This window comes from Pelodiscus sinensis, chromosome 3 (genome assembly GCF_052426305.1).
Source record: "Pelodiscus sinensis isolate ZL-2025 chromosome 3, ASM5242630v1, whole genome shotgun sequence".
Lineage (NCBI taxonomy): Eukaryota > Metazoa > Chordata > Testudines > Trionychidae > Pelodiscus > Pelodiscus sinensis.
In genome coordinates, this window is record NC_143054.1 from 140,253,226 (window position 1) to 140,272,459 (window position 19,234).

Genomic DNA, 19,234 nt, shown 5'->3' on the forward strand with positions numbered 1-19,234 from the left:
GCCACCAGGCATGCTGAGGCCCGACATTTTTTTCCGGGCCGCGGACCATAGTTTGGGAAACGCTGAAGTAGAGTATGATTTTCACAAGTGGCTAGCATTGGCTTAATGCTTCCCTTGAGGTCAGTGGTAAAATTCTCCTTTTTTTTTTTTTTTTTACCAGAGAATCCTCTGACTTTGTTTTCCTTAACATTGATTATTTTGAATGCTAAACAAAGGTTATCAGAGTGTTCTGGAAGGGTGGAAGAAACAATCAATTCTGATGCTGCTCAGAATTAGCATTATTAAATTTTAGTGGTTAATAGATTGCTGTACTATCACTACTACTTGTTCTGTGGGGACTTTCTTTGGAATGCTGTGCCAGACAATAGCAGAAGACATTTCTGACCTCTTTCTCTAGTAAATGCTTCTGTGGCCCCTTTCTCTGCCTCACTAACTGCCATGAAAGGATATGGGAAAAAATAAGCTCTTTGAATTGGTTATTCCAGAGAAGGTAGAGATATGGAGACTTTTTCCAGCTGTTTCCAAAAAAAAAAAAAAAAAAAAAAGCCAAGTATCCTGCATCTATCCTGTACTGCCTCCTGTTAGGTTCCAGTACAGGTCAGACCTCCTTTGTCCGGTATCCTTGGGATCTGAATTGTCCCGAAAAGTGGCGTTTGCCAGACAAGGGAAGGTCACGGTTCCCTACCAGGCTGTAGGCTCTGCTGCCAGATGAGGCTGCACTCCCTACTGCTGCCCCCAGCCCTCTACCTAGCACACCTGGCCAGGGCTGTTGTCCTGTCCCATCCCCCCCCCCGCCCTCCCACCGTGCCAGCTCTGGACAGAGGCAGGCCTTGCTGCTTCCTGCCCAGGCTGGTGCTGCACCCCCACCCCCATAGCATCAGTCCAGCCTGCTCGCCCAGCTGATGCCAGCCCTGGTTGAGGCTGCACTCTTAGCCACCTGCCCTGCCACCCCAGCCCTGGCCAGGGCTCTGCTCTCAACTACGCTGTCCCTTCTGGGGCTGGGTTCCCTGCTGCTAGCCCAGACTGGGCTGTGCTTCTGAACCTGACCAGCTGGGGCTCTCTGGTCCAACAGTACTCGTCCTGCCAGACCAGAGTCCTGCATTTTAGAGGTTCAACCTGTAGTAAATCCTGTCACGTGCCAGGAAATCTCCAGTGAAAATATTCTTGGAGATTTTGTTGCGAAAATGGAAGCCCCCCACAGCATACCCTGAGGAGTGGATTTTCTTACAAGCAGGAAAAACAGTGTGGGTGTAGAAAAGTCTTAACCTTACTGGCATCTGGAGCACTGAAACCAATCAGGCAGTTCCTCATTTATTTCAGTGTGTAATTCGGGAGACTTGGGGGCTCTAGCTTTGACTGTCTGGGATGAAGGCATACCGTAAATTTTCCCATGTACATAATTGTAGTTTACTTTATTTAAAAAAAACCCCAAAGTATTCATTTGCAAAGATTCAAAACATTAAAGGGTACATGAAGAGAGCTGTAGTACTTTGGTCTATTAGCTACAGAATGCTATAATGTATTCCTTGAAAATAAAAAACAATGTTTTCATGTGTTGCCTTTGTTTATTAGATAGAAGGAGTTTACATTGATGTGAAATTTGGCTTGTCTTAATTTATATACAGTGTCTCTAATACACAGAATTAGCAGCAAAAAAAGTAATGAACTTTCAGTCCTAATATAAATTCCTGTTTCTTACTGTATTTTGAAAAAATAAAGTCCTTAGCAAAGGTATGTTCTTTTTTACAGCATCAGTAACTAGCTTTCTGACGGTCCTGGCCTGGTATCCTAATACCTTACTCCGGACGTGGTGCCTTGTGCTTCATAGCCTAACTCTTATGACGAACATGCAGCTTAACTGTAAGTTTTCTCTTAATGTTGTTTATGATGATTGAAGACTAAACTATAAATAAAATAAAGGTTCCTCATAAATTCAGGGGTTTTTTTTTTCCCCCAAGGCTAAGTAGTGAATTTTGGTGGTATTCACTTCTAAGGTGTCTGAATCTTACCCAGCATATATAGTGACTTAATTTAAATCCACACTATGGATGATATCATGGAATAAATACATGATTTTAAGTGTGGTTCATCTAACAAGCATCTTTTTAAAATAGGATATTCTTACTGAACTTTTCATTACCCTATGGGCCAACACATCATCCCTTTGATGTTATGTAAGCTTTCGCCCTTTTTCTTTGTCTGTCAAACCATTGTTTAAGCATCTGCCATTTTCCTCTATCAGATATTAAGGTCCACCTGCTTACCACTATCATTGATACAATCCATCCAATGCTTTCTCAGCTTTCCTCGGGGTCACCTGCCATACTGTCTTAACCAGGTGCTTTCTTTGAGGTAGGGAGATGATGTTCTCGTTTTACATGGAGAAACCAAGAGGCAAGCCAACTTTTCGAAGGGTATCAGAGTAAATGTCTGTCTTGAAACTATAACCCAAGATGACAAGCTCAGTCATATGTCAAGTCCACTACATGGAGCTGTTGTGGAAATTTTACGCTGTTTTTTTGCTTTCGGCAGATGTAAGCAGTGCTAGCTTCCACTTGTAGATTTTTCTTTTCCATTCGTGTGTTGGCTTTTATTCTTCCCTCTTTGCATTTTGACCAAACATGAGATGGTTCTTTTTTGGAATGCCTTTTTATTTGTTTTGTAATTGCAATGAGGAAATTAATCTTGGCTATACGTGGAGTTTTGTGTGCATTTTGGGAGAAATGGTCTAAGGTTTGACACTGATGCAAGATGTTGGAGAGTACAAGTGGTGTGGTTGCTCAAACATGGGAACTTAATATAAGAAAAAATATTGAACAACCTCTGATCTTGTCAGGTTTTTCTCCCATAGACTTTAAGGTTAGAAGGGACCATTATGATCATCTAGTCTGACCCCCTGCACAATGCAGGCCACAGAATCTCACACCCCCACTCCTGGAATAATCCTCTCACCTGTATCTCAGATATTGAAGTCCTCAAATGGTTTAAAGACCCAAAGATATGCAGAGAATCCTCCAGCAGTGATCCGTTTTCCTTAAGTTCTTCTTTGAGTGCTTGTTCATGTACATTCCAATTAGATGTGCATGTACCATGTGCATGGATTCCAGAGCTTTTTCCCTTAGCAGTATCCATTGGGCCAGCTGGGGAGCCCCCTGGAGTGGTGCCAATATATCGGTGCATATATGTCCCTGCTGGCTCCCCACCCCCTCAGTTCCTTCTTACCGCCCTTGATGGTAGCTGGAGTAATGTCAAGACTTATAGTCTTTAACCTTAGCCTATATATTATTCTGTTGATTTTTGAGTGTTGTGTTACTCACTCAGTTAGTAGTTATGTAGTACTTCATTAGGTTTCTGTAAATAGTTTTAGATAAGAAGGGCTTCTCTCCTCTCCCTGGCTGCGGAGGGGGATGCCAGGGCTGCAGGGATTCAAGCCGTGTGTGTCACACTTGAAACTTATGCCCTGCCTGGATCCGTACAGATCTTGCTTGAAGTGTCTTGTAGAGGTCCACCATACAGAAAGCTGCAACATCTACAAGAGTTTTAAACTGAGGACTAAGCGAGTCAGACTCGAGGCTTAAGTCGATCCTCAAGGAGTCTATTTACAGCCTCTAGCTCTGGAGCGGGTCCTGTTGGTGTGTAGCGCACCATCCTCATTGCAGGAGACTTTGGGTGTGCCATCCAGGCATCAGACCACCTCCTTGAAGCCCTTGAGGCACTGTTGCAGTCCCTGGCACCGAGGAGAGCTAAGGACTCCAGGGGAAGATCCTCGGAGAGGTGTGGCCACAAGTTGCGTCCGAAGGAGAGGCACTCGGCCTTGAAGGCGTTCCGGGATGTCCTGGTACTGCCCAGGCAAAAACATACCTCCATGTGGAGAGAAAGTCCAATACTGGAAGGGGCTTTTGAAGGTCTCTGCCACCCGTCAACGCTGGAGACCTTTGATGCGGCATGGGAGCTCATTGAACTGACCTCCCCGGAAGCAGGGACCTCAGTACTGTAGGTGCCAAGATCACCATCTCCAGCACCACGAGCATCTCCGGGTTTGTCTGAACCGGCACCAACGTGGGCACTGATTTCAATATTGGCGCAAGTACTGGCACTGGTGCTGACACCTGCACCGGCTCTAGCAACTGTAGCGTAGCGGATGTCCACACTTCCGTGGACAGCATTGGGAGGCTCCCGCACCACAGATTGCTCCGGTACTGCGGGTGTATGTGTCCTCCCAACCGCCACACTTCACACCAGAGTACACGGCCCCGATACTGATGATGCCTCCTCTGACACCGGGCACTGTGCACAGAGGTGAGGGTGACAGTCATAGGTCAACACCAGTGGGAGCATGTATCAACTGATAAGGATGCCAGACATCTGGACTTGGTGGGCAGGAAGGTGTATACATCTACTAGCTTCCAATTTTGAATATTGAGCCATAAAACACTACTGGTCAAGTGTGGTGTTCTAAATTATTCAGTGCTCTTTGGGACAAATTATTATCCCAGCAGTACAGGGCATAATTTCAGGCCTTTATGATGAATGAAGGCAAGCTGATCAGAGCTCCATTACTGTGTGGTAAATGCAGTTGACATTGGCTCAAGGTCAATGACAGTTAACATCATGATGCACCAGAAATTATGGCTCGCTCTTCCAGATTTCTCCAGAGAGGTCCAGAACACTGTGGATGATTTGCCCTTATATGAGAGGGAGGGAAAAATGTACATCGCTGAGAGGAGAAGACAGTCAGCAAGGACAGATCCTTTGCTGTAAAGAGGACAAAAACAGCTTACAGGTCCTCTAGGCAAACAGGAGAGAATTCTCAAAACAACCAATATGTGGATCCCACTCTCTGTGCACATATGACCTTGCATCCAAGATCAGTGTGTTTGAATTGAAGTTGTTAAATAGCAAGATAGAAAGGATTCTTTATCTCAAAATGCAGAAAAGCATGTCCCATCAGTTCCTTTTAAACCGTCTCTGGCTGAAGACAGAGTTCAGAGCAGTGCTCTTCTTCCTGATAGGAAAAACAGAAAACCTCTATTAGTTTAAAGGTTTTTACCTCATAGTTTTACTTAGTTTGGCCTTTTTCAACATTTACTTTGCTTAAAAGGACGAAAAGAAAAGAAAAAAGCAGAAGCTGCGGCAGCTGCTTCTTCTCCGCAACAATGCCGGGTTCCCCCGGCTCCAAAAAATGCGACGCGTGCAGAGACTCAGTGTCTACCTCAGATGGCCTTGCCTCGTGTCAAATTCCTGGGGGAGTCTCATGTGGCACACAAGTGCCCTCATTGCCTGAATATGATGGCAAGGGCCACAAAAGACCGCAACATGAGGCTCAAGACTATTCTCTGGGAAAAGTCCCAAAGGCTTCCCTGGCACACTCCCTGTCCGAACTGCCTAGAGCCCCTCGTTCCGCAGTGCCATCAGTCTCTGGTACCGCAGAGAAATGCAAGTCAGCCCCAGCCAAGGGAGCTGAGGCAAAGACTAAGACCACCAGATCAACTGGCGCCACTGAGGCAGCAGCTTCAGATAAGCCGCATGTGCCACCTCACATCAGCTCTGGTGAGCTCTTCCTCTGCACCCAATCTGACCGGTCAGAGTGATTTTTGACCGCCCCATGGCTCTGCAGCACAAGAAAGCGCCACACAAAATGTGGCACCTACAAAAATCTCCTCAGTCTGATTCAAGAGGAGTAACTGGCTCACCACGTGGAGCCCCTGGGATACATGGTGAGTGTACCATCAGCGGTCTTCCCATACCTATCATTCAAGGCACACAGCCTCTACTTCCTAGCAATACCACACCTCTAGGTGCTCAACCCACAATCTCTGCACACTCCTCACCTGCTCACCCAGTCGTAGTAATTTCTCAAGTGGGTTCCAGTGAGCATGCCCAGCTTACCTCAGTCACATTCAGAGAGTTCCTCACATGAACCCAGGTCTAGGCAGGAGGAAGCAGTATTTCAGAATTTGCCTTCTCCTCAGGCAGATGACCTGAAACGTTTTCAGGAACTTTTCATACGGGTAGCACAATCACAAGACATTACATTACAAGAGATGCTGGACAAACAATACACATTACTTACCATATTACAACCCTCTGCATTCTCCAAAATAGTTTTACCCATCAACGAAGCTATCCTTGAACCTTCCGATGCTTTGTGGCAAAATCCAGCCTCTGTTCCTCCCACAAACCGCAGAGCGGGCAGAAAATATTTCATCCCTGCAAAGGGCATGGACTTTCTATTTGCCCGCCCACAGCCAAATTAGCTGGTGGTGGACTCTGTGAAACATAATTTGAATCCACGCCCCATGACAAAACACAAACGGCTATACACCTTGGGCCGCGAAGTGTATTCTTCGGCCACACTTCAGTTCCGTATATCTGATTATACAGCACTGTTGGCTAATTATGATCATGCCAATTATGTCAAATTAGAAGACTTGCTACAGGACCCCCTGAAAACAAGTGATCTCACCTCTAATCCATCAGTAATGAGGGTTTATCAGTAGCTAAAGTAGCTCTTCAAGCTGCTGTGGATGTCGCAGACTCCGCAGCTAGAGCCACAGCCATGGTAATGCGCAGGGCCTCATGGCTGCAGTCCTCAGGGGTCCCGAAGCAATTACACGTAAGGGTGGAGGATCTCCCCTTTGGCAGGAAACAGTTGTTTGTTAAAAATACAGATGAGATCCTTGGGAATGAATACCCCTCCCAATAAGAAGTGCGTAAATACACTCCCTACCAAAAACCAAGGGAGGAGGAATCAGCAAAACCAGTCCTCCACAAATCAGTCCACCTCTAAGAAGCAGCAAATTTGATGTTTTGGTCGGGGGTCTGAGCGACTACCTCATAAGTCCAGTGCAGTCTAATATCACCTTTGGTCACTGCCTGGGACCTTTGTACCAAAAGTGGGACTAAATTGCCACAGACAAATGGGTTCTAGAAATTCAGATTGGGTTATATAATCTCCTTTACTTCCATGCCCCCTACCTCATCCCTCTTCAGGGACATCTCTCATGAGCCCCTGTTACAGGAAGAGATGCAAAAACTACTTAACTTAGGAGCAATAGAGCACTATCAGTACAGAGTCCTCCCATTTGGTCTTTATATGGCTCCTCAAGTATTTTCAAAGACCCTGGCCATAGTCACGGCCTTTCTCAGAAGACAAAACGTCATTATCTTCCCTTACCTAGACAATTGTCTAATCAAAGGCCCTACTGGTTAGTGAACTACTATCATGACAAATATTACCAGGGAATGTTTTCCCGACTTGGCAAAAGATAGAGTTCATTGATGCATTGCTAGACTCAGTCATAGCAAGAGCCTACCTCCTGCCACAAAGATTCAGGGCGATCTGCGTCCTTGTTCAGCAGGTCAGATAGGGCTCCCTTCTCCCCTTTCCGGATGTGCCTTCAATTATTGGGGCATGTCGACCAAGATGTTTGTGGTCTTGTTCGCAAGGCTGCACATGCGTTGCCTACAACATTGGCTCACTATCAACTATATACCAACCCAACACAGCCTCGTGAAGCACCTCTTGTTTCCTCCACCAGTGCTGCAGTCCCTCGAATGGGACTGTTTGATTAGCTAGTTAATCTAAATTTAACATCCCTAATTCAGAGATCAATTTATTTAGATTAACAAAGATAAGGATAATTGGTGACTTGATTACAGTGTATCAGCACCCATCTGGGGAACAAATAGTTGATAATGGGCTCTTCAGTTGAGCAGAGAAAGGTATAATCTCCAGTCACTGAAAGTTGAAGCCAGAGAAATTCCACCTTGAATATGGTATAAAATTGTAATGGTCAGAGTGTAATTAACCATTGGAACAATTTACCTAGGATTGTGGTTGATTCTCCATTACTGACAATTTTTAAATCAAGATTGGATGTTTTTCTAAAAGACCTGCTCTAGGAACTATTCTGGGGAAGTTCTGTGACCTTTGTTTTCTCCAGGAGTGCAGAGTAGGTGATCATACCCCCTTCTGGTCTTGGAATCTGAATCTCTGTGGTTTCTTTTCATCAGTTTGGGGTATACTCAGAACCGCAGTGAATGGTAAATAACTTATAGTAGTTGATTTCACTTTGAATAATAAGTTACAATGAATAATGTGTCCTGTATACAAAGTATACAGTCTCTTCATTATGTTTTGTTTTGTTTTTCTGTTTTTGTTTTTAGCTGGTTCAAGCAGTGCCATCGGAGCTCAGGAAAGTACAGCCCAACTGTTGGTGTCAGATCCCAACCTCATTCATGTTTTAGTGAAATTTCTTTCAGGCACAAATCCTCATGGAACAAATCAACACAGTCCACAGGTAATGCTGCTAATTGCAAAAACAATTAACTCCTATTACATCTGTTGTTGTAAAACCTGATTGTCCTCAGCTTGCACTATCATCACTTGTGTGGTGTTAGATGATTGTGATCATTTTTCCATATAATTATCATTCTTCAAGTATCTGTTGCTACTGGTGCCCACCCATAGGCTGCGTATGTGTTTGTGCGCTTTCGAACAGAGACTGCAAAGTTGTCTGCCAGCCCTTGCCTGAGCAGAGCAGTGCCACATACTTTAAATGAGGGCATATAAGGAGGCACGAGTATATAATCTTAGGGAATGCCATGGTTAGACTACTTGGCCACCCCGAACAAAATGAAATGTTGCCTGTTCTGCTCCAAGGAAGGCTACAGTCACAGTTCTCTGTGGAGTGCTTATGAAACCAAGGCCAAGTACTCTTCTATATGCTTTCCCACCAGTACCTTTTAATCCTTAAGATCCTTTTCAGGCTGTGCTGAAAACGATCAAGAGCTATCCTCATAGTTCCCATTTGGTTGAGATGGAGGAGGTTTATGATTACCACACCTATGTCTGGAAGTCAGTGCCCCGTAGAATAACTTTCTTGAAGGTCTTGTTGACAAAGAACTCAGAGTCTGTCACCAGTCCTAACACCTTCCTCTTAAATCTGAGCATGTGGTCACTAAATAAATGGCTTTTGGGCACGAAGCATGCCTTTTCAGATAAATTTCTTATCCGGTGGAAAGTCCACCAACTCTAAAAATGGTAATGCTTCCAATCCTGGTGCTCCTTCCCACATTCTCAAACCTTGGACATTCTGCTTTCCATGATCCTGGACTATCATCTATTAGAGCAAGGGTCAGCAACCTTTTCAAACCAAAGAGCCAAACTACATCAAAATTCAGAACAAGCAGTCAACAAAGAGCTATACAAGAGTGCCCATTTGCATGACTGAAAATATACAACTTAATATTATTGATAATTAACATGATGGTTGTTAATAGCATGAATGAAACATTAAATGTTGACACTGGCATGTAAGTCCTTGTGTAGATCTAGTTCTGTCTCCATTGGTTTCTGTTGAGTACCTACAACATTTTAATGCATTAATAATAATAATTAATAATAGAAGTTGAAGTGAAATATGAGACCATTCCACCAAGGAGCCCCAGCACTCACTTGCCAGGGGCCTCCTGATTAGTCCTGCAGTGAGGGGCAAGAGGAGGTGGGAAGTGGCTTCCTGCAGCAACCTGAAGAGGCGGGAGCAGAGAGGCTGGAGCCATCAGGCCTCTCCCCAAGGCTGGAGCTGGGACTAGGGTTGCATGATGTCTGCCCACCTGCTCCTAGTGCAGGGCTGTGGTGGCTGCCGGAACTGAAGCTGGGCTGCGGTGTGGCTGCTCCTGGGTCCAGGAGCAGCCAGGCAGCTGCCAGGTGGCCCCATCTCCCCACTCTTCCACCAAATCCACCACCAGCAGTAGCTTACCTTCCACATCCAAGGAATGTGAGTGCTGCCGTGTGAGGAGGTTGGTGGGATTACAATTGTTTGTGTGCGCATGCGCAGGTGTGCACCTTAGAGGAAACTCCCAGTGGCTGACAAGAGCCATAGGTTGCTGACCCTTGTATTAGATCATATCAGTCTGCCATCATAGCTTTCTGTTCACCCATCCAAGGCTTCTCAGTCTTTGTTCCTTCTTGTTTGACACTCAAGTCTCCCAGTGGGACCTCGATCTTGTTATAAATGTCCTAGGGAAAACCTTGCGGGCAATGACAACCTGCTCCCCTTTACAGCTCTCCCTTAACATTTCGTTCCTAATCACCATCACCTTAGGAAGGAGAAAGGGGGTACTGGTGATGCAACATACATCACATTCTACAAAGACAAGATTACGATACATCTCCATCTTTGCTTCCTTTCAAGGGCCTCCCTGAACATAACATTGACTTGGAGATTGACCTACCAATTTTCTATCCAAAATTATTTCTTCAGAGAAAAATCAAATTTTAAATAACTGGATATCCAAAGGGCCCCTGCTTTCTATCTGGACAAGATTAAACCATTCAAGGTCTCTCATAGCCTATTTGTATTAATTGTAGATGTTACTGAAGTTAGGCTTAGCAGCCTGCAATTGCCAAGATTTCCTCTGCAGCCTTTTTTTAAAAATTGGTGTTAGGTTAGTATCCTCCAGATAAGTTACATACCATGGTAAGGAGTTGTGCCATTTTATCATTTAGTTCCTTCAGAATTCTTAATTGAATACAATCTGGTCTTAGGGACTTATTACTGTTTACTTTATCAATTTCTTCCAAAATTTCCTCTAACACCTAACTCTGGGACAGGTCAGTTGTTTAGATTTGTCACCTAAAAAGAATCTCAGGTTTGGGACTCTCCTTCACATCCTCTGCAGTGAAAATCATTGCAAAGAATTCATTTAAGTTCTCTTGAATGGCCTTGTTTGTCTTGAGTGATCTTTTAGCAACTTGATTATACCCAGTAACTGGTTTGGCAGGTGGCTTCTGATATCCTTAGCCACATTTTTTCTTTTAGTTTGTGTGTCTGCGTGTGCTACTTGCTCTTCATATTCTTTTTTGGCTTTCTCAATTATACTTTCACACTTGATTGGCCAGAGTTTGCTTTTTTCTTCAGTTATTATAAGGCAAGTAACCTTTCCTTAGTTGCTGCTAGTTTTTTCTTGAAGAGCACAGCTTATGGATAATTTATTTCTTTGTCCAACTATTCTGGAGCATTATGGTAGAATCAAGCATGACACAGTATACCAATGACCTGATATTCTGCGTGAGGGATTTCCAAGTGGTAATTTTGTTTTCAAATACTATAAAATTCAGTTCAACCAATTAATTGAAACCAAATTGTTTAGGAGAGTTGTTAATTAACCATTTTAAGATTATATGTTTAAACATGCATCAAGTTACAAAATATGAAAATGGGATTCTCATATTGTTAACCAGCTATGTTGCATGTTTATTTGCTTGCTGCTACTTCCAATGCACATATTTCTATGTGAAAAGCAGTTCAGATTAATGGGTTTTGTGTTGGATAAGCTACGTTACTCATAGACTTGAAGGTCAGAAGGGACCATTATGATCATCTAGTCTGATCCCCTGCACAATGCAGGCCACAGAATCTCACCCACCCTCTCCTGGAATAATCTTCTCACCTATATCTCAGATATTGAAGTCCTCAAATGATGGTTTGAAGACCCCAAGATGCAGAGAATCCTCCAACAAGTGATCCGTGCCCCATGCTACAGAGGAAGGCGAAAAACCTCCAGGGCTTTAGCCAATCTACCCTGGAGGAAAATTCCTTCCCAACCCCAAATATGGCAATGAGCTGAATCCTGAGCATGTGGGCAAAACTCACCAGCCAGACACCCAGGAAAAAGTTCTCTATAGTAACTCTTACCATTCCACCATTGGCCTATTTACCACTGATAGTGAAAGTTCACTTAGTTGCCAAGATCATGTTATCCCATCAAACCATCCCCTTCATAAACCCATCTAGCTTAATCTTGAAGCAAGATAGGTCTTTTGCCCCTACTACTTCCCTTGGAAGGCTGTTCCAGAACTTCACTCCTCTAATGGTAAGAAAACTTTGTCAAATTTCAAGTCTAAAGTTCCTAATAGCCAGTTTATATCCATTTGTTCTTGTGTCCACATTGATATTGAGTTTAAATAATTCCTCTCCCTCCCTGGTATTTATCCCTCTAATATATTTAAAGAGAGCAATCGTGTCTCCCCTCAGCCTTCTTTTGGTTAAGGTAAACAAGCCAAGCTCCTTGAGTCTCCTTTCATAAGACAGATTTTCCATTCCTCGGATCATCCTCGCGGCCCTTCTTTGTACATGTTCCAGTTTGAATTCATCCTTTTTAAACATGGGAGACCAGAACTACGCACACTATTCCAAATGAGGTCTCACCAATGCCTTGTATAACGGCACTAACACTTCCTTATCTCTACTGGAAATACTTTGCCTAGTGTATCCCAAGACCGTATTAGCCTTTAATTACTCATTAAAAATCAGAAATTTTCTATCAAAGGTAACAGTTTTCAGGGGAATAATTTATTTGATTTCTGCCAGGAGCTGAATTTTTGTGGTGTTAATGGGCATTGGTTGGGGTAGAATGTGAATAAGAAAGCGTAAGACTTGTATCCACCCAATGAATGGATTATTCAAGAACGGGAGTTGTTTCCATAATCCCTTTCTCGCTTCACATTTTACAGTAAATGTATTTTAAACTAAAGCTTCCTTGTAGCATAAACAACTTTTGAAATCTCATTTCAGGTTGGGCCAACAGCTACACAAGCTATGCAAGAATTTCTTACTCGGTTACAAGTGCACCTTTCTTCAACTTGTCCTCAGATGTTCAGTGAATTTTTGTTAAAGTTGATACATATACTTTCAACAGAGAGGTAAGGATTGAATTTTGTCTTTAATACCCAAGTTAATCTTTTTATTTCCACAAATAGCTCTAGGCTCTGTCTGTACTACAAGTATTTTTGTAACTAGAATGTGACTAGGGATGTAATAGTGTAGTTGATTAACCAGTAAGCAAAAGCTTATCGGCTAATGCTCCTTCAGGCTTTCTTGCAAGATAGGGGTGCACAGACAACTCAGGTTTTAACCATAAAATTTGCAATCCATACACTTGTTAGTTATAGAGCTTCAAGCCTCAGACTAATCTCACTCAGTGTAGAAGTGAAATTGAATGTCCTGCAGTTCACTCTCTCCGATGACATGTAAAACTAAGGACGTGGCTTCACATTTAGGGTACACCTACACAGCCCCTGGGTTGTGATTTGCAGCTTGTGCAGATGTACCCATACTAGCTTTAATCTAAGTAGCTGATGACAGAAATATAACACTGTGGTGGCACAGGCTAAACAAGCAAGTGTGCACCCACACGGTTGAGGTAGGCTTGTGACGCCTGCACTACCACTTGTTAATTTCTGTTCGTAGCAAGCTACTGCAGGTTTATCTATATAAGCTGCAAATCATAAGTGGCTGCAGTGCAGATATTCCAGTGATCTTTAAGCATACAGGCAGTCCCCGGGTTACGTACAAGATAGGGACTGTAGGTTTGTTCTTAAGTTGAATTTGTATGTAAGTTGGAACTGGTACATACTGTACCCCAGGTGTCCCCGATTCAGCCGCTGCTGAAACTGACCAGCGGCTTACTACAGGAAGCCTGAGGCAGAGCTGCTTTGCCCTGGGCTTCCTGGAATCAGCCGCTGATCAGTTTCAGCAGCAGCTGACTTGGGGACACCTGGACTAGAGCAGCTGGGGTGCTGCCAGGTTGGTCCCCGCAGCGCCGAGGTGTGGCCCTGCGGGGACCAACCCAGCAGCGCCCCACCTGCTCTGTCCCAGGCGTCCAGATTCATCTGCTGTTGACCAGCGGCTGAATCGGACACGCCTGGGGCAGTGCTGCTGGGTTGGTCTGGTAGCGCCGACCCTTGGCGCGGCGAGACCAACCTGGCAGCACTCCAGCTGCTCTTGGGGAGGCCTGGGGCAGAGCAGCTGGGGTGCTGCTGGGTTGGTCCCGCAGCGCCGCACCTCAGCGCTGCGGGGACCAACCCAGCAACCCCCGAGCTGCTCTACCCCAGGCGTCCTGATTCAGCTGCTGCTGAAACTGACCAGCGGCGAGAAAAGCCTGGTCTGCTGGGGCGGCGGGGGGGGGGAGGGCGCACTAGCTCCCTCCCTTCACCCCCCCCCCCCCCCCCCCAGCAGACCAGGCTTTTCTTGCCGCGGAGGACGCGGGTGGCGGGACCGCGGCGTGTCTCGGCGGTCCCACCGCCCGTGTCCTCCGCGGCTTTGCTCCGCGTCTCCCTGGTCTTCTGGGGGGGGGGGCCCTCAGCAGACCAGGGAGATGTGGAGCGTCTTTTCTCGCTGCGGAGGACGCGGGTGGCGGGACTGCCCAGATGCGCCGCAGTCCCACTGCCTGCGTCCTCCGCGGCTTTGCTCTGCGTCTCCCTGGTCTTCTGCCCCCCCCCCCCCCCCCCCCCCCCCCCCCCCCCCCCCCCCCCCAGACCAGGGAGATGCGGAGCGGCTTTTCTTGCCGCGGAGGATGCGGGCGGTGGGACCGCCGCAGCGCGTCTCGGTGGTCTGCTTGGGGGTGGGGGGGGCGCAGCTAGTGCGGGGTTCCCTCACCCCGTTCGTAAGTAGGGATCCAACCTAAGTCGGATCCACGTAACCCGGGGACTGCCTGTATGTCCTTTCGCATTACCTCTGTGGCTTTATCCTTCCTTTGCTAACCTGTAGCCACAGCTTCTGTTGTTCTTTGGATGGAGTTACTTTCTTCTAACTCCTGAGTGATTTTTTTTTTCTGCTACTATTGACTAAGCAGCTCAGGCTTTCTGTAAGTTCATTGGAAACTTTGCCTTGTTTAAAGCTTCGCATGGGGGATTCTTTCCCAGTGGCAGGTTTACTTCTAATTTTTTTTTGTACTGCACTCTCCCTTTAATAGAAGAAAGATTTTTTTTTTTTGGTGTTTTTAGTGGCTGCCTTCCATAGTACTCACATCTTAGTTTCTGTGTCAGGGGGTTTCCCATCTTCCAGAACCATTGAGATCTCATAGACCTGTATTATTCTTGGTATCTGACAATGCCTGAAGCTGTAGCCCCTGAACAAAGAACATAGTCTTGCATATTCTGCCTCCTTTCTACCCTATGCTGTCAAGTTCAGTTTTAGCTCTGATTTCTCTGCAGCCGCTAAGACCTGTTACGGTTTCAGTGGGAGTATGATATTGCGGAGAGAACATAAATGAGCCACTTAGCTATTCAGAACCACTGGCTTCTCTAAGCTCAGTTGCTGGCCACTGAGAGGGTAGGTTTCCTACAGTCAGAATCTGATACATAGTTTGGGAGAGCACCTGAACTTCTGTTTCAGTAATGGGATACTTTTGCTGACCCTAAAATTCCCTTTTAGTATTTTCCAGGCAAGTCTAGGGAATTGGAGAAATACGTGCTTTTATTTGTGAAGTATCATAGGACAAGAACCATTGGGCTTAAATTGCAGTAAGGGAGCTTAAGGTTGGAGATGAGGAAAAACTTCCTAACAGTCAGGGTGGTTGAACACTGGAATAAGTTACCCAGGGAGGTTATGAAATCTCCATCACTGGGGATATTTAAGAGCAGGTTGGATAGATGTCTATGAGGGGGATTATCTAGAACAGGGCTAATCAACTATGGAAGTCCCAGGGACCACAGTGATACTTACAGCACATGCTGAGGGCTGCACCTTAAGGGTGGTTGCATATATATGCAAACATACAAATAGCTTCTTTCACGCTGCCAGGCATAAATACAAAGCAGTTTCGACAATGCCCCAGCACTCCCGGCACCTCCTCCCTGCGGGCTAGAAATGCCTACACTCTGTACCCATCTGTTCCAGTCAGCCAGTCTACTTACATCTTTCAGTTCTCACCCCGCTTGGGAGACGCCTCGCCGTTGTGAAGCATGGAGGCCGTGTTCAAAGAATCCCAGTGGAGGCCATGTTCAAAGGATCCCACCCGTGGGCCACGTTTTGAGCCCCGCATAAACCCAAACCGCCCTGTGGGCTGCAAACAAATAGATCATGGGCCACATGTTGAGTAGCCCTGATCTAGAGAATTCTTGGTCCTGCTGTGAGGGCAGGGGACTGGACTTGATGACCTAAGATTCCTTCTAGTTCTAGTGTTCTATGATAACTTCATATGGTCCCTAAAGTCATAGCAACTTTCCTGTCTAAAAACGAAAAATCTTAGTCCCATGGTTTGTCATTTCCCTTGAGAAATGCCAGTATAAGCCTTTGTATTTTCACTGTGGTTTGGAGGCTTAGTGCGAAATCTGCTAACTCATGATGAGACCATGAGGTAGGTAAATATTGCACAGATAAGGAGGTGGTGCTGGGAGCTGTCAAGTGGCGTGACTGCAAGATTTTTCTTTGAGAAGTGTACCTATGGGTGCAGGATTGGTGCATGTCTGTGCATTTGTGACTAGAGAAGGTATATAGCAATATGTTTGGATCTACACTTTTATAGAGCAATTCCTCATTTCAGGTGAAAGCACATAAAGTGTGGAACTCACCACCACTCTAATTCGTTCTCAGCTGCCTCCTTATTTATTTCATTTTAGTTTTTATTTCAGCTCATTATTTTTGTTCATTGTAGCACAGCTTGTATATGGGGATTCCTCCCTCTGAACTTGATGCCTTGCTCTTTGTGACCTATGATAATTCCCTGAGTTACACTTAAGAGTCTAGGATTCAAGTCTTGCCAGATTTGCTCCAAACTCTTTCCCCATAATGCTAGTCATTTTAGCCATCTTCAGTCTCTGAGAGAAACTCCTGCTCTGTCAAACAGTGTTGTCTGCATAGGGTTTGAAGACAGGTCCTGCAAAGGAAGAGAGGCTCGGCTGAAGCTCCTCTTAACAGAACGCTCCTTAGTTCTGACGGGGTCCGTTTTTGTCTGCTCTAGGTCAGTCTCAGGCCATACCAGTGATTTCAGGTGCAGTTCTACACATGAAGCCCTGTAAAAGAAGAGATTTCCCTCTTTTTCCTGCAAGTATTTCTGGAAAGAGTCACCACATAGAGCTGACTTATGGGATTCCTCATGCCGCACGTTAAATCCAGCTGAGAGCTCCAACTGGTTCCAGTGGTGAAGCCTCAGTACTGCCTAAGAAGTCTCTTTTCCTCGGTAACACCCGCTACTTCTAGGCATAATGACAAATCTAAAAGCAGGAAATTAAGGGCTCTAATATTGTGTTAAGCAAATATCTTAGAGGGTCAGTTGATCACGAGAGCTTCCCTGAAGTCTGCTTTTGACACCACCAGTGTGACTTCATAGTCCTTAGCTACCGTAGTTATTATATAACATGCATTCTGGTTCCAATCTTCTGGCCTCCTTAGGGAGATGCAGAACACTGTGGAAAATCTCCCCTTTGAAGGGTTCAAGCTCTTCAGTTTTAACACATCTCTCCCTTCACTCCTTTAAAGATGGGTGGGCAACATTTCAGTCTCTGGGAATGTGTGCCTGCTACAAACAGAAGTTTCCATAGGTCTCAAACAGTACAATGCTCCTGACCATATCAGTTCTACCCACAACAGGAAAAGCACCAAAACGGGTTCATATATTTAATATTATTTTCAGTACACTTCAGATATGATTATTGTTCATCAAAGCTCTAGACTGATTGTGTAGGAAGCATTCGTTTTACTTCTCATTTTCTTCTCCTTAGAACTGAAACTTCATTCTGATTTCTTCTAAATTGCACCATTAAGACTATACACTGAAACACTAATTAATTTGCTTCCTATAATGTTGAAAATTACAGAAAATTGCTAGTTTTGAAATTTAACTTTTATTTTTTACTAAATTGGACTCTTAAATGATTCAGGGCACACTAGCAAAAGTTCAAAAGTAGTAGCACAAAACATAAATTTTTGAGGCGTCCCGTAAGAATACTGCCTAATTAGTATCTGTTTTGCATGTAGCTTATTGACAAGCAAAGGCCTACCTACTCAGATCTATTTGTGGCAATCATCACTGGAATTACTCAATACTACTTTTCTGTGATGTTGATGTGTAATTATCCAGCTAGACCATTAAGGATTAAAACCCTACAAAATGAGTGAAGAATCCCTTTTTTTACCAAAACAAGTGGAAATTAAGTTAACCCAATGGGGGTAAAATATTGGAGGGCTTTCCCACACAAAAACTTTCTGCAAGCGTACAAAATTCTCCACTCAATTTTATCCAAACTTTTGATGCCAGCATTTAAAAAATAAAGCTAACTACATTGACAAAGAAATAGTTCCCCTTTCTTTCAGTAAGAAATGTTTACCTTCCTGATGATACCAGCTCAGTGGTAGAAGAGAGACTTCTTAGTAACAGCATGTAGTGAGTGCCCTGTATAATTAATTATAAAAATTGCTGTGACATATATGTGCCTATCCCCTCTGTCAGAGGAACAGAAGACTAATTTCTTGTATGCTTTCAACATAAATGTTTTGAAAATTGCTGGGATATCATAGTCTATTGTTTAATAAAATACAGTAAGTCCTTAGAAGAGGTGAAATACCTTTTTAAAGATATGTAAACTGTTGTCACTTGTCACTTACATATGTTCTGTTTGATTCTCTCTTTTAGGGGTGCTTTCCAAACAGGCCAGGGACCTCTGGATGCACAAGTGAAGCTCTTGGAATTTACGCTGGAACAGAATTTTGAAGTAGTATCAGTTAGCACCATTTCTGCAGTAATCGAGTCTGTCACTTTTTTGGTGCACCATTACATTACATGCTCAGACAAAGTGATGTCTCGCAGTGGGTCAGACAGCTCTGTGGGTGCTCGAGCATGTTTTGGAGGGCTCTTTGCCAATATTATCCGCCCGGGTGATGCCAAAGCTGTTTGTGGAGAAATGACAAGGGATCAACTCATGTTTGATTTGTTAAAACTGGTTAATATCTTAGTGCAGCTGCCACTTTCGAGTAACCGAGAATATAGTGCTCGAGTTCCAGTGGCTAGCAGTACTACAGACAGTGTTTCTGACGAAGAGAAAGTTTCAGGAGGCAAAGATGGCAATGGAAACAGCTCTAATACTCAAGGATCAAATGCGTATGTGGCAGACTTGGTGTTAGCCAATCAACAAATTATGAGCCAGATTTTGTCTGCTCTGGGCCAGTGTAACAGCAGTGCTATGGCAATGATAATCGGTATGTATTTCCAAGTTAAATAGTATTCATTTAAATAAAGCAGGAAACATCTCTTTCACAATGTGAAGACTTACTTCATTTTCTCCTCTTATGAGAAAAAATGTAGGTGTAGAGGTGAAAGCAGGGAAGGAGCAGTACAAAATACACACATAATTGTGGAGATGGTAATCTAACAATTCGGAAGTTGCTTAAAATAAATGTTAATAGACCAGATAAACTTGAAATATGAAAATTGAAATAGGATTATTTTT

The 19,234-nt window shown here is 44.4% G+C and overlaps 1 protein-coding gene across 5 annotated transcripts in view; it reads left to right on the forward strand.

The window, feature by feature from the left end:
• BIRC6 (baculoviral IAP repeat containing 6) overlaps nt 1–19,234 on the forward strand; it is a 339,419-nt gene that overhangs the window by 144,521 nt on the left and 175,664 nt on the right. For all 5 annotated transcript variants that reach the window (XM_075924970.2, XM_089776902.1, XM_089776900.1 and 2 more), the window contains 4 exons: nt 1,750–1,860; nt 8,170–8,303; nt 12,582–12,709; nt 18,421–18,983. In XM_075924970.2, the coding sequence (XP_075781085.1) occupies nt 1,750–1,860; nt 8,170–8,303; nt 12,582–12,709; nt 18,421–18,983 (936 nt within the window). The remainder of the gene's footprint in view (nt 1–1,749; nt 1,861–8,169; nt 8,304–12,581; nt 12,710–18,420; nt 18,984–19,234) is intronic.